At 35.2% G+C, this 15,781-nt stretch overlaps 2 protein-coding genes across 5 annotated transcripts; one reads left to right on the forward strand and one right to left on the reverse strand.

The window, feature by feature from the left end:
• Positions 1–1,058: 1,058 nt before the first annotated feature.
• LOC113861663 lies at positions 1,059–10,633 on the reverse strand. Of its 2 annotated transcripts, XR_003504285.1 has the most exons (12): positions 8,219–10,633; positions 7,842–8,081; positions 7,612–7,741; positions 7,193–7,345; positions 6,827–7,062; positions 6,646–6,715; positions 5,466–5,672; positions 5,042–5,274; positions 3,346–3,424; positions 3,061–3,201; positions 1,754–2,088; positions 1,114–1,646 (listed from the first exon to the last, which is right to left on the reverse strand). XR_003504285.1 is itself a non-coding variant. In XM_027494628.1 (11 exons), the coding sequence occupies exons 1-11, from the start codon at positions 10,555–10,557 to the stop codon at positions 1,888–1,890; spliced, it is 4,029 nt and encodes a 1,342-aa protein (XP_027350429.1). In that variant the 5' UTR covers positions 10,558–10,633; the 3' UTR covers positions 1,059–1,887. The 2 variants fall into 2 exon arrangements, 1 of the variants encoding a protein (XP_027350429.1); XM_027494628.1 differs by having other exon boundaries at positions 1,059–2,088.
• Positions 10,634–12,026: 1,393 nt separating this feature from the next.
• On the forward strand, positions 12,027–15,687 carry LOC113862871. Of its 3 annotated transcripts, none has more exons than XM_027496138.1 (3): positions 12,056–12,206; positions 13,664–13,809; positions 14,528–15,687. In XM_027496138.1, exons 2-3 carry the CDS (start codon positions 13,779–13,781, stop codon positions 14,923–14,925), a joined length of 429 nt encoding a protein of 142 aa, XP_027351939.1. In that variant the 5' UTR covers positions 12,056–12,206; positions 13,664–13,778; the 3' UTR covers positions 14,926–15,687. The 3 variants fall into 3 exon arrangements, with proteins under 3 accessions (XP_027351940.1, XP_027351939.1, XP_027351938.1); XM_027496137.1 differs by having other exon boundaries at positions 12,096–12,206; positions 13,578–13,809; positions 14,528–15,261; XM_027496139.1 differs by having other exon boundaries at positions 12,027–13,809; positions 14,528–15,382.
• Positions 15,688–15,781: the final 94 nt, after the last annotated feature.

Below are 15,781 nucleotides of genomic sequence, written 5' to 3' on the forward strand. Positions count from 1 at the left end.
TTCTTCAAAATAAATTAATCCAAATACATTCAAAACTTAATACATATAAACTAGCTACTAGCAACTTTTGGATTGTATATCATGCTTATCATTTGCAAAAATGCGCAAGTAATTCTCAATAATCACTTCCTTGGTAAACGAGTTGAAGATAGCAACTTTTCTGCTGTAGGGATGATTGCATCATAATACATGACTATTTATTTTTGCGACATGCAGTGAGAAAACACCAACTCTTTATCATGGGGTATGCACATGTGGACTTAGTTATATAACTAGGCAATGTAATGCAGTTGGGGCCACAATTTTATCGCCACAAAAAGCACAACTATACTTCAGTGCCACTGATCTTTAACACAATTCGTCAAACTAATGTCATAACAAAATGTAAATGTGTGTGTGTGTGTTTTCTTTTTTAGGCCAAGCTTTTTTTTTTCTATTACTTAATTGTAATGATGGTTTCAGTTTTGAATGTTACGTTTCTCTGTCCACTTCCTTCTTTTACTTATAGTTTTTCTCAGGCCTACTAGAAGGGATGCAAAGAAGGTACATGCACAAGCTGCTAGTTACTCACAAGATTTTGACAGAAGATCTTGGTGTATTGTTTCTCACAATCGCATGATAAATGTTCCCGTTTCACCCGAAGGTCCTTTTTATAGTTATTATGAATTAAAATTATTTTTCCTTCTAAAAATAGGATTGCAGGTACAAGTTAATGATGAATGGATTCAAGGGAGGGAAATTCAAATATACTTACAGTATAACTAAAAATAGACAAGATTCGTTTAAAGAAAAAAAAAATGACTTTTGGCTTGATATAAAATTTTTCTTGCTTTTTTTCTTCATTTGAAGGTTCAGTATACTTAAATTCATGGCATGTTTGATTTTCTGAAAAAAAAATTTAATAAGCCTAATTTCAACTTTAAAAAACCACCAAAATTTTTTAAGAAACTATACCTAAAATTTGTCCTTTAATAACACTCCTTTAGGCTGCACGATTGCACTCTTCGAGTGCAAGGAGGTAAATCTGTACAAAAGATACTTAATGGCTCAATCGTTTAATCGTAATACACACTGGAACTGATATACATTACACTCTCCATCCTTATCCAGCCAGAGATACATACCCTACCAATAGATATAAAGAATCAATATCAATAAATATTTCACAGTATTCTTTAAATAACCTGTTCACTTGTGAAATCCAAGAGAACAAAAATGTCGAGGTTAGACACGCTACACTCAAGTAATTTTGGTCGATTAAAACAGAAAAGACACGTGTATTTTCTGTATTTATCACGCGCTTTCTTTTTCTTCTCTTTGACTGAACCACTCCCTATTAAGAAGCTAAAACAACATGATAACTTAACAGCATCTATGACACATGCGAGACAACTGCATTGGCTCCTTCATCTATGTATGCCGGATTTCATGTATAAACAATCCCTTGCCCGTTATCATCGGATAAAGGCAGGCAAGTAAAGCATAATGCCTTGTTAACATTTAAGTTGGTGAAGCTCATACATCGCTGTTAATGGGGCCTGGTCTTGCCTAATTTCCCCAGCCTGTAGTTCTTTGCTACTTCAAGGTTAAACACCACTATGGCTCATGCTTGCAATATCTACGTACAATCTTATTTCAGTGAAGACCTGGTTCAGATCGTAAATATAAAACAGTAATGGCCTGAGTCAGACCAGAAGAAAATAAAATCAGTAGAAGGCCAGAGTCACTTTCAACTAGACCAAGTCATAATTACCTGCAAAAGCAGTTTAAAGCCTTTGTTTTCATTCCATCATGAAACTTGGGTCCATCAAGAATGAGAAGGAATGTCACTTTCAATCAAACCAGGCATAGGAACCTTGACGCCTGTGTATGAGTATCCTCTTACTCTTACCATCGCGAATATGAATGTCCATATGTCTTCCAATGATCCCGGCCATACCGTCTGTTTGAAGATCTGTCAGAGGGAGATTTACAACCATCAGATGGTCTTCCATACCCATACACATCTGAAGATCTCCTGCATGTGCCACCTCTATTACTTTGCTTAGAAGCTTTCCTTATCTCCTCTTCCAAATCATACTCTGAGCGCTAAAATCAATCAAAGAGAAGCTTATCAGTTTTTTATATTAATTACAAAAATAAATCCTTAATGAAAATTACAGGACTGAAATCTTTTAAAACTTTTAAGTTTGAACAACTTCCAACACAACCAAAGCAGGGAGAGAAATATATTATCCCAATAGATAGAGCCAGTGGGCATGTCCAACAGAAAACATTAAGGTGTTCTAATCCCTTTTTCACTACAATTTCTAACCCATTTAAAGGTACCTAGTCCAATAACAGCTGAAAAAAGGGCTTTCTCAAGACGCAATAATGATTAAACTATATGAAATTATGAAGCACCAAGAAAAAGAGGAAGAGGGGAATGGAAGACAGGAGGAGTGGAAATGGGGTGGAATGCTCCTTCATTTAATAATGGTGAGAAAAAATTGTTAAGGCATGTTTGCAGTATAATGCTGCTCACGTGATAGTACATACCAAGTAAACTTTTCCTCTGAAACATACATGTTTCCCTTGAACAGAAATAAGCACTACACAGACACATGAGCACAATAAATGCTTCTCCTAAAAATAAATCAAAACCAAACTGTGTGTATGACATTCAACAACAGCAACACATACATATTATTGACAATGAAATTGTTAATGCTAATAACGAGAATGAAAAACTTATTCAATTGAAGGTTAAGATAGTAGGTATTATAATTCACTCTTAAAACATTATCATGCCTTGAAATGATTTTAACTTTTGGTAGAAGTTTGAATCATTTTATCTCCCTATTTATTCTCATATAAGTACTTCTTGAAAAGGTTACCCAAACTAGCCCTAGGTGTTTTTAAGACAGGAGTGAGCTGGAGCATTTTGGGAGAGCATGTTAGTGCTACAAAGATAGTACTGTAAGCCATTCAATATTATTGGCCAACTATTCATCCATTTCATATTCACAGACTATTAATAATGCATTAAGAATCATTAAATAGCAAAAAAGTGTGTATAACCTTGGCAGGGTCTGAAAGCACAGCATATGCCTCTCCAATCATTTTAAAAAGCCTATCCGCATCCTTGTACACCTCCTGTGAAATTTCCTTCCAGACTTGGCCTTCATCTCCAACTTCACTTCTTGCCAACAACTGACCAGCCTAGATCCCAACCAAAAATATAGATAAAATAAAGTTTCCTAAGTACACTAGTTTTGAAAACTAATAATGTGGACCATGCCTTTATACCCAAAAACAAGTGAAAAAAAGAAGATAAATATAATGCAAGCACAAAATGACTCAAACCTTGTCTGGATGATGTCTAAGAGCTGCCTTGTGGTATTGCTTCTTGATATCCATTGCTGTATCAGCTGGTTTGATTCCTCTGGTGTTGACATTGTAAAGAACATAATTTAGTTTTGGACACTTCAACTTAGCAACAATCACTAACAGAAAACTGAGGATTCAATGTAAGATTTAACATTGATACATGTAATGGTATTCTGACAATATAGATAGGATTGGGGATCTATTTTCAATTGACTACAACAAAAGCAAAATCTTATCCTGATACATCATGTCAGCTACATAAATGACATGACACCATTAAGCTTAGCTAAAAACTAAACGTTAGTGTTAAAAAATTTGAGTCTAACTCATTCTCAAAAACTAGCTCATAAGAGGAGGACTATCTTATTCCTTATAAGGAGTATTCTGTTTATATTCCTAACCAATGTAGAACATATTAACACACCCTCCTCACGCCTAGTATTGGAAATATAGTGTGTGAAATTTGCAAGATTGGACATCTAGACAGGTGACTCAACAAGATTGGACATTTGTGAGCAACCCAACATTCAAAGTGCCCCCATTATGTTTTTCTTTCACACTATTGTAAATTCAACAACATAGTTGTCGATATCAGTGGTTAAGGTAAAATATTACAATACCTACATATTTTTCCTGAGCTATATATCATTCAGTTTCTATAATAATAGCATCAATGTCAAAGGAGGGTTCACTCCATTGGTAGGATTGAACTGTGTCAATACAAAAGGTCTTCGGTTTGTTTTATGCTACTGGTCCTTTATTGATGGGTGTCCATAAGTACCACAGTAAAGCTTTATTGAGGCTTGCAGAATGCCTTGACATAGGAATGGAGCAGTTTCCTCTCTTAAATCATATGCTAACAATGAAAACACCAACATTCAGCTTAAGGGAGAGTTTTACTTATACGAAAGGGCATCTGAGTCATTTTGCATGTCCCCATGCAAGCTCTAAATATCCACACAATTATGCAAATAACCTAATTTGAGGTTGTTGAAGTCCCACTATGGTTAAATAAGAGTTTTAAAACAATCTTCACCTTACAAGTTAGCTTTTGGGATAAAGTTAAACTTGAAGTTCAAATTCAACATTGTACCTAGAGCTTATCATAGATTTGATACTGGGCTACCTTTGACTGGAAAAAGAAATAAAATCTGGCCCCATGAATTTTCTAAATGCAATTGACTTGTCCCGATGAATTTCCCAGTGCAACTTACCTGGTCTTGCAGCTTTCCCAGTGCTACTTACCTAGTCTCGTGGCTTATCCAATGTTATATTAGAAAACAGTCCTACAATTTCTACGCTCTAGATGTCCAATCTTGAGCATGAGATGTGTTGAAGTCTTAAATCGACTAGAGATATGGCTAAATAAGAGCTTATAAAGACAAACAATCCTCACCTTGTGAGCTTGCTTTTGGGATTGAGTTAGACTTAAAAGTCCAAATTCAACAGAGGTTACAGCTACTCAGAAAAAAAAAAATCTATTTTTGCTCATCTTTCTAACTTTACAGTTGTAAAGTGCTTCGTCCACTAGTTTCTCATGTATCCCTTCATATAGATCACCCAAAGAGGTGGCCAAGGGGGATTTGACACATTTATTTTCCTACATGAATTCATTTGAGTTATACTGAATAATATGTACAACAGGTAATCCCCAATTGAATAATGAACTTACAAAATGAGGTAAAAGTCCAAGGGGGTTCCCTTTTTGGCCTGATCTTCCACTGAATGCAGACGTTGATGAGCTTGCCTTGATTCTTTTCCACCATTTGATCCACTTGGTGAGTCAGACAGTTTAGCCTTTTCATTGGATTGAGTTTCAAGAACAGCTACAAATCTTTTGAGGTCACAAGCTGCTTGTTCATAATCTCTAACCATCTCATGTAAGGTAGCTCTTCTTGAAATTGCCTACAAAATGAAATCAATCAGACTCCTTAACAGAAAAAATCACCATACTCAGTGAAACTGATAGATTCAAATGAAACTTCTAAAGTCCATATACTTCTCATGCTTTTAATATTGTAAGCTAGCATCCAGGAAGAATATCCAAACATGCATTCGTGATTTCACCAAATTGAAGGGATTTTAGAAAATCATACCTTAGCATAATTTCCATCAAGGGCTATAGCCATACTGCAGTCTGCAATGGCATCAGCAATTTGGCCCAAAGCTTGATGAGCTGCAGCACGGTTGCAGAAACATACTGCTGCAAAAGGACGTGATTTAAAATTGCATGATAAAGCAGCAGTGTAATTCTCTACAGCTTCTGTATACTTCCCCAATCTAAAGTTTTCATTTCCTGCACTCTGTTGTAATGAAAAATAACAAGATCAATGTATTATATACATATTACTAGGCATAATACTAGCAGTTACCTGGAAATGATACAAAACTACAAATCTGAAAATGTTTCAAACAGAATACGAACCATAGCTTATTTACCAGGACTCAGAAATTAACAGCATTATGTTAGTCATTAGACAAAGATAATTTCAAAATGGACACTAAAAGCATAATTTCCACCTTTACAGAGATAAAAAGATTTTTTCATCAGAGAAATACATAATGGTGCTTTATTTGGATGCTTTTCTCTTGAGAGAGGTTGTCACAAGCAACAATGCATAGATACTCCTTCTAAATAGTAGCAACGTCAAGTTGTATCCATGTCAAACAAGTATTCATGCGGGACACTACACAGGCACTTCGAAAACTTCTAGTTGCATTTTTTTAACTTCATAAATTTGTTTGTATCAATAGAAATTGAAATGGCACAATAATTAGAAAAATTGTAGCAATTTATTATGTAAGAATTTTATTTTAGAATAATTCTATATGTAGTCTTATAGTGTTGTGTCCTATAATTTTAAAAATTTATCATTATCCCCACCTCTGACATATCCACACTTTCTAGCTCATAAGGTATAAAGTAATTCATACATGGAATAGCAGTATCAGTCATCGCTGATATAGGATCGATAACGGTCACATGTTTGCTTGATATGCAACTAAACCTGAGGACAATCAAGACATTTTCTGTGTTTGCGTAGGTAGCTTAATTCAGGATTTATTCAATAAGTTCTTATCATATGAGGGCTTATAGTATAAATTTGATTATGAAACTTATTAAAATAAACTAAAAAGAGCTAAGCTATACCAATAAGCTTATTGAAATAAGCTACAAAAAACTTATGATAGTCATAAGCACTTCCTAATGCCACCTTTAATAAGTGGTATTTGGAAGCAGGCATTAATTTAGGAAGATGTAAATATTGAAATTACCTTGTGCTCCAGAAGTTTTCTTATTGTAGCAGCTAATGAAAACAAGTCTTCAATGTTATCAATCACACACCTGCATAATTGAAAGGAGCATAAGGCATCCCTAGCTTTTGAAAAACGAAGATATATTTTGATTGAAATGGCAAATAAAAAATTAGTCTTGCTTGGAAATCAATTAAATTACTTGTTCGTGACAGACACAATGTGCTGTAATCTCTCAAGAACATTAAGTGATGCTTCAAGCCTTCCCAAATGAAAGTAACACTTGGATATCAATGACCACCTCCACAATTTTACACTTGAGTAACTATCACACATGGAACTACTGGAATTGTTCACTTTTTTTTCTAAGGAAAAATTCTTTTCTGCAAGAAGTTGACTCTGTTCACAAAGCTGAATTGCCGCATCATACTTTTGCAGCTGCAAGATAGTACAATAAATAAACAGCAGTTTTAATTATCCATTATACAAAATAATGAAGCAAAACAAAAAAAAAAAAAAAAGAATTTATAAAGTTGAATGGGGAAAATAATGTGGGAGTAGAAAATACCAAGAATAGAGCCTCTGCCTTCATTTGAAGCAATTTTTCTGAGTATAAGCTTATTGACAATGCCTTTGTAATTCGTTCTAAAGCAGTAACAGTTGCATCAGAAGTCCTCTCTTTTAAAAGTTCAGCAGCATTATTTATACACTTGACCACTTCCTATTAATACAGAATAACACGCATTACACATCATATAAAAGCATGCACACCATGCAAGCAAGCAAAGAAAGAAAAGCAGAATTGAAGATTTCCTGCTTCTTGAAAGAATACTAGCTAACAAATTAATAATAACTGATAATAATATTAAAATGAAGTTTCCAGAAAGAAGAAACAATCATTGACACACAAATTGAAAATGTCAACAAATGCATCAAGACAAATTATCATAATTGCGATATCCACATAAAAGAAAATCATTCAAATACCTGAGCCTTCTGCAAACCTTCAGCTGCTTCTACTATAACCCTTCGATCCAAACAAACAACACTGCCTGATTCCATGCACTTATTATAGCACTGCTGAGCACTTTCTACTTCACCTAGTAAAAGGTGACAGCTGGAGACGAAAATCTATTTCATTACTTGAAGGGGAGAAAAACTAGAAACCACTATATTTTTGTAATCTAAATGAATACAATTTCAGACAAAACCCTTACTTAGCAGTTCTCATCTGTACTTTTAGAAAGGTAGGGTCCAGAGCAGTAGCCATCAAGCAATCCTCTAGAGCTTCTCTAATCCTTCCAAGACTCATGCGTGTTGCCGCACGGTTACTGTAGCACAGTGAAAGAGGCTTGAACCAGCATCCTGATCTTTCACTTGAAGGGACAGAATTTATTCCTAGTGTGTAGAATTCTTCAGCTTTAGAAAGATCCCCATCTTTATGGGCCTGGTTCCCCCTAAATAAAATCATGATTGCACACATAAATACAGAATGCAAATTTCAGCAACATCTAATAGAAATCACCACGTCAAATATAAAAAAAAACTAATTAAAATATATATGAAAGAACAGGTTTTTTTTAATGGTCTGCACCTGAGCCTCCATTTGTCACAGGCTGCTGGATTTGTATCTGATGATGCGATATCCCCTTCCTTTAACTGGTCATTCTTCTGAGAATTGCCCATCACATCAGAATGTGATGACATGTTGGTAGTGGTAAGTGGTGAAACTTGTACAGAAGATACAAACTTTCCATTCACATTTGGAGATATAACAAATGAGTTGCACCCTGTTTTCCTCCGAAATTTCTTCTTCTGCTTACGCTTAAGTGATGAAGTACCCTCTACAGTTGATGATGCAGAAAATGCAAAATCTTTTCCCTTTGCATCACTCAGACCATGAACAAAATGAAACATATCATCATTTTTCCTTTCAGTGTTTGAGGCTGCCGAAGTACCAGCTACACTACTACTGCAGAATTGCTGAGTTTTCAAATTAGGCCAGACTATTTCAGGGCCAGAAGGCCCAGAAGAATGAAAATTGTCAAAAGAATTTCCATTACATGACTTGTTATTATCTGTATCTTCCCTTCCCACAGCAGGCAAGTGTTCACCTTTATAATCAGCAGGAATTGTTGAGTGTAGACTATTTATTTCTTCTGAAGCTTTTACATCTTGATCATTTTCTGCTGTTTCCTGATAAGGAGAAAAATCCATGGGTGAGTGATTACCACAAGAATCAGGGGTTTTGAGTGAACTACTTTCCTTTGACAAATGATCTAGCCTTGTCTGTTTCTTATTCAAGGAATGCAGCTTTGATTTTCGCCTCGTACACTTTGATCCTTTATCTTTGCAAGATCTTCCCTTCTGTGTGGATTCAAATTTTTTATTTAACTTAGGAAATAAGTTGTCCTTAAAACAAGAAGGATCCCATGTTGGGGGTTTGAAGTCCATAAAAGACCCTTTGGATGCCTCTGGAGTACTTGCAAAACAATTTTCACCATTACGGTTATCTGAACTAGAAAAATGGCTCATGAAAGCATAATTATTTGAATAGGAATCAAGACCAAATGATGAGAAGGAAAATGATGCTGTAGCTCCACTCACTTTTGAATCTTGAGACACGTTACATTCAGGAATTTTGCCACACTCGAAACCTCCAATGCCTTCTTGACTAGAGCATGGCATATAGCTAGGTGCTCCACAAACAGTTCCATTTTGAACATCATTAGTTTTGCCTGCTTTGACATATTGCCCACCAATATTCTCAAAAGCAACATGAGTACTGGACTGCTGACCATCAGCATCAGTTCCTGAACTAACACTAGAATAGCCAGAAACGTTGTCACTAGTTCCAAACACAAAACCAGTACTACTATTTACACATGAATTCGTCAAATTAGTGACACCAGCACCCTCAGAATAGTTGATGTTCAGTTTCTTCATCTCACCTGGTAAATCACATGCTGGAATGTCACTACAGGTAGCAGAAATACCGTTAGTACTTCCATATTTACTCCTAATCTTATCATCATTACCCAAATGATGATACAGATCAGCGTCCGTATCATTTTTACCATTGGTTTCTGTGTTTGCATTAAAAGCACCCATTCCATGATCCAAATTTCGCACGCTGTCAATACACTCCTCCTTTTCCACATTAACACTAGCTGTTCTACCACTATGGTCGCTACCAAAACACTCCCGGTTTTCACTCTGAAATTCACTCTTACATTCCCTCTCCCCACCGTCTTCAAGCCCTGAATTACCAACAAAAACACTAGAATTTCCCTTCTCTACATTTGAACCAGAAACCGAATCGTTCCGACCAGCACTAAAAACAAATGCCGTACTACTGAACCCCCCCAGCTCCCTTTCCGAAATCGACATCTTCCTTTCATCACCATAATCCATTTCTTCAACACTTCCACTACTATTTCCCCCTCTCTCGGGGATCGAATTCGATTCGACATCACTCCGTTTAGCACTAAACACGAATTCCACATCAGCACTCTTCCTAGACTCCATTTCTTTCTCACTCGCTCCCTTCCTAGAATCCAAATCCCTAGCAGAATCAGAATCGCCCTTCCCAGCACCAAACACAAAAACGTCATTTTCAAACCTACGAAGGCCGTTCAAAGAACCGCCGTCACAATCTCCAGCACCACTAGCATGACCACTTACCTGATCAGAACAAAAAGGATTGAAGCCGAAGGCAGAGCCATCGGCGGCGACGGCGGCGGCTCGGCTCCGGGACCTGGCATGGTGAGCAGCGGATTGCTTTCTAAGCTTAGCGAGCCTTGGTCGGGACCTGATGCGAGTGGAGGAAGAGGAAGTGCTGAAGGGATCGGCATTGAAATTGGGAAATTGAGAATGCGGCGTTGCATCGGAGGAGTTGATCGGAGATTGCTGATGCAGCGCCGCTTGGGACATTGACGGAGGAGTAGGGTTTTGAATTTGTTCCAACGGGTGAATGGGTGTTTTGAGAGTTCAAATTCCCACTCCTCCACGCCCAGAGAGCAATATTATATTATTTTGTTAAATAATCGAATTAAGTTTTGGTGAAGACTTGCTATCAACTATTGTACGAGTAAACGAACGCTGTTAATACCCAAATTTGTATCTTCTTACTAAAATTTTTTAAAAATTAAATATATAAGAAAAATAATAATTTAAAAATAAAAAAATGAAAATTATATATTTTTATAAAATTTAATTAATAATAAAAAATATGTTAGATAGGAAGTTAATAACATTCCTGAATCAAATATTACAATTCAAATTTCCTTTGCCTTCTGCTTTTCTCCGTTGCCTTATTGCATCTGCATTAAGCCTCCTGTGATTATTTTTTTTTTTCCAACTTAGTTTGTAGAAAAGGTGGACCACAACAAACTGCCACACGTTTTAATTTTAGGGTGAGTTTATAGATGATTTATCAAAATAATTCATTATTTTTTTCATTTTAAAACAAAATTACTGATATAGTTTATTAAATTTTTATAATAAATTTAATGACATAAATGCTTGTGTAGAATAATTATTAAATAAATATTTAATTAAATTATGTGTTCTAATGATGTGTTTGATAAAGTTTATACAATTGTTTATTTTTTATAATTTTTAAAATTTGTATTATATTTTATTTTAAAAACAAAAAAATATTTTTAAAATAGAAATCAAATGTACCACTTCCATCTCTTTCACCATCTCAGTTGTATCCACATGTTGCTCGCAATACAACATCCATGAAATCAATGAGCCCTTCATATTAGAATATTACTATAATGGTTCCATTATAAAGAGTTTCGCAAAGCATGAAGATTACTAGTGTTAGAAGAATAAGAAAACAAAAAGAAAACCATTGCTATGATTTTGTTTATTGTGCTCTTTAAAACTAAGAGAATACTATTTACTAGTTAGAGATTTAGGTGTGGATGTGAGCTGTTACAATATATCTTAGAATTGAAATAAAAAACAAAGTAAACATGAGATTAAGTTTGGAGGTGGATTATGATAAAAGTGAGTCTCTTGCATTTGTTACCTAATAAAACAGTAAAATCAAATAAAAATATTAAATGACGAAATTAAAGAAAAAAAAAAGAACTAACTAAAAGAACTATTTAGTAATAGCAATTAGATGGACTATAAAAGAATTGATGAAAAAAATAAATATTTAATAAACCTTTAAATATGAAATTACTTCCAATTGTTATCGTGTATAATAGATGTAGAACCCTCAAATTGCTAGCACCATAAATTTTACCTTCTAAAAATTATAAAAAAGAACCAAAATGGTGTTTTAATTTTTAACCATGTTTTTTTTATATCGATCAATTATAGTAAAACGATGAATAAATTGTTTTTTATAATAATAACAATAATCGATGATAAAAAAAAAATTTAAATGGGAATATCCATGTTGACGTGTTGCGACGCAACGAGCCGCTTTTTCTCTAGTCTTAGAAACACGTGGCTCGTCGGTTCCACTCGGTTACCCAACTTCACAGAAACCGCCACTCAACTCCAGATTTAGCATTTCGTCACCGTTCTTCTCCCATCCTTTCACTTCCATTCAGATTCAGGTACTACTTTACGCTTCTTTTCCACCAAATTAAATAAATTTTTAAAAAAACTTCAAAATTGATGTAGGTTATACGCTCGGTGTGATATCATGATGTTGAGGGTTTTCGATTCTTCGTAATTTGTCACTCCTCGTTTTTAATTGAACGATCTTTTTCGATTCCTCGTTGAGTTTTGTGTTCAATGTTTGTGCCAATGAAAATCCATGTATCGTGTTACCCATAAATAGGTCAGGTACTTGATAACTAGAATTGGCAAACCTAGTAGTTTTACTTATTTTTTCCTTCTAAGTTCATGTTTTGGGCTGTTTAGGGAGTGGTAATGGTGGTTGTTTCAAAACTGTGCTGAGAAAACAAGAGGGTGTGATGGCATAGAAATTCAAGTTACTCTCTCCAAGGTGAGTGAAGCTTTACTTATCTGTGTAGAGTTATGATACCCTAAATGAAATGGACTATCTCTTTCGACATGTTTGGTACCCTTGTGAAACTTGGGCTTATATCAATGTCCATGGTTGCTTGGTTGTCACAGATTAGCTGCTCTGAACTTTCATTCTTGAAGTTTTTATTTCATCCATTCAGGTCCATGTGTTGCCAATGACATAGCTTGATATTCTAGTTAACATGTTGCCAGTGTCACGACTCAATACTTACTATTTTGCTTCTATACACGACTTGCCTGTCACATATTTTCACACGACTTGCCTGTCACATATTTTTTCTTACTCTTTTAGGAAACCATTACATCAGAAGATCTTGAATTTTAGTATCTATTAAAATGGAGACCCAATTCATTTGGCATCTGTACAGGAAACTACTTGGTTATGCCCCCTATCTTACTATAGAAGGCATTGACCCCATCCCATGCCTTTTTGATATATTCCAGGATGCAAATTAAACCATCCCAATGACTATCGCGTGTAGTAACTGACTAACCATACAATTCTAAAATATTGCTCTGTATTTGACAGAAAACTCCCGTCCTGGTAAAGTTTAGTGTCACCATCTAGTTTCTTCTGTTGTTTGCAACCCCAGCAAAAGAGTGAGCGACTATAAGAATAAGAAAATATTAAAGATGATCCAAATCATTGGAGTAAATGTGCAAGAGTGTTATCTTACCCACTTTGTGTTATTTATCCCTAAGAAAGCTTTGTACAAGAATACAACTAGTGAAACTACATAAAATGAAGAATAATAAATACTAATAATTAGGATAGCTACTATTTCAACAAGAGGATCCAACATTCCAATTCCTGATAGTAGTTAGTTACTCTTCAATAACTAGGCAGATGTCAATACTTTTATTATAGATCTTGATAGATTGTTATAGTAACAGTGGATGTCTCTACTCTTTTACTTCTCATTTTCTTCCCACAGTGGTAGCCAGAGTCCTTCATTTTAGAATGAGGCAATCATGCAACATACATACTGGACAGGATCAAATATTTTACTTCTTTCTGCAGGTTAAGGATTTTGGAAGATTTTGTGGGCTTGGAGGATTCAGCTTTACCAAGACAGTGATGAACCTACCTACATAAGAATGCAATGTGGGTTTATTAATGCAAGTTTTTATCTTTCATGGAGAACAAATCAGAAAAAATGCTGCATGGTGAGGACCATCATTAAATACTTCATTTTATCTGAAGCTCACTTCAAGCACTTTTTTCTCTGGAATTAATGCTTGATATTGTTATGTAAAGTTGATAATTGACTGTGCATTCGGTAGTGTAGATTATGCCAATCAATTTACAATGATGATGCTAGGAACTAATGTTTGTAGGAATACTATAAAGGCATGAAAATCGATTGACACAGTGTGTCAACGAATGAACAATTGACATGCTGAGCTTTCCACACCATCCATCTGAAGACAAATTTGCACTTTCATGGAAATCGTTTTGCACTTGAATATCTTTTGGCCTTTTGAAGTCTGTCTTTGAGTTCTCTCATCTCTGATATGTAATTTTCCATTTTAATAAGTTAATAGATAATGCATGTTAGGGCACTGTATGCAAACCATTTGTTCAAGTGACATGTAACTGCTTTGCAAAGACTATAAGGAAAAATAATAAAGTGGATAAGTTTTTCAATTCAATCAAGTGGGTGTAAACACCTATTTTAGCATTAGCTTTCTGGGTAATCTCATTTATAGGAGGGACTGTTTGCTCTTCTGCAGACACATTTTGAGTTTGTTTGAAACTACTTGATAGATAATGTGGAAGTAAATTTTACATAATAGGACTCTCTACTTAATACTTCTGCATTTTAGTTTTTGGTTTTTTACTTTCATTTGATGTACCGATCACTCATGTTTGTGAGTTCAACAGATACTAAGGAGAGCACTCGTGTGGGGGACAAGTTAGCTGACACCACTCATTCTGATATTGATGACAAAGGTGTTCTGAAAAATTTTATACGATCCTCGGGGGTGGTTGCAGAGTCAAAGATAGCTGATAAAAAAGGTGGAGAAACTTGTTCGAAGGGTACACCTCTTGAGGAAATTGATGCATCTGGGGATGTTAACATGGAGGCATCCATAACACCTGATGATGTTATTCGGGCTGGAGGATTTGGTGCCAGGGATGATATCAGTAGCTTTCTTCCTGTTGCAAGTGATTCTACGGACTTTGAAGCTTCAATCCGTGATGCACGAGATTATGAAGAACCACAGGGTCAAGTAAGCAGGCCCGGCCTTGGCTGGACTGGTTCTGCTAGGGAGGAATAAATATTGCCACTGTTATATGCACTAGTTTTCGCAACTTATGTTGTTTTTAGCTGGGGGGGACCATGTGTTTCTGATATTAGCTGATGCTTGTTGAATTTGAAGTCTTTTGATGCTAAAAAAATATTGTTGGTAAATATCACTTTAGATTTTCTTGTAAAGATGGTTGGTGCGTTGGCTAGTGTTTGGTTTGTCCTTGTGAAGCGGGACCTTACATTAAAAAATTCGTCTTTTTGGCTGGATAAGAGTCCTTGAATTGTTGCAACTACTTTTATTTTGGTCGAACTTAAATACGGAAAAGTAGGGGCAATGTTTGACCTGTTTGGAAGGAGGGAAAGAAAAGATGGTAAAGAAGAATCGGTGTTCTGTTGGTCGAGGGTCACTGTTTAAGGAAAGGCTAGTTGTAATAGATACTATATTTGTTTCTCGTTGAGGTTGAATTTCATTAACACTACATATTACTAGAAAAAAAAAAAATTATAGTTGATCAGTAGAGATATTGCAGAATTTCTAACTTTAGCCGTGAAAAGAGATTTTAGAATCAAAATGTTTTAGGATAAGGTGGACTCCAACCACAACAAAATAACAATTTGTAATTGGGAAATGACAACTTATAGCTTATTACGTTATGTTATACCAATGTTACGCAGGTGGTGAATGTATGGCAGTACTTGCCTGAGTAAACTCGGAGGCATGAGTGGTAGGTAGAAGTGGATGTGAATGTACGAGCATCAATAGATTATTACATTAATAAATAACGTTTTCCTATCCTGTTCTAAGATAATGGTTAAAGACTTAACAAACATGTTTTTATTAAATATATTGTAAAAATGTATTGATAATATTAAATATATTTTTA

This window comes from Abrus precatorius, unplaced genomic scaffold, assembly GCF_003935025.1.
Source record: "Abrus precatorius isolate BTA unplaced genomic scaffold, Abrus_2018 Scaffold3, whole genome shotgun sequence".
Lineage (NCBI taxonomy): Eukaryota > Viridiplantae > Streptophyta > Magnoliopsida > Fabales > Fabaceae > Abrus > Abrus precatorius.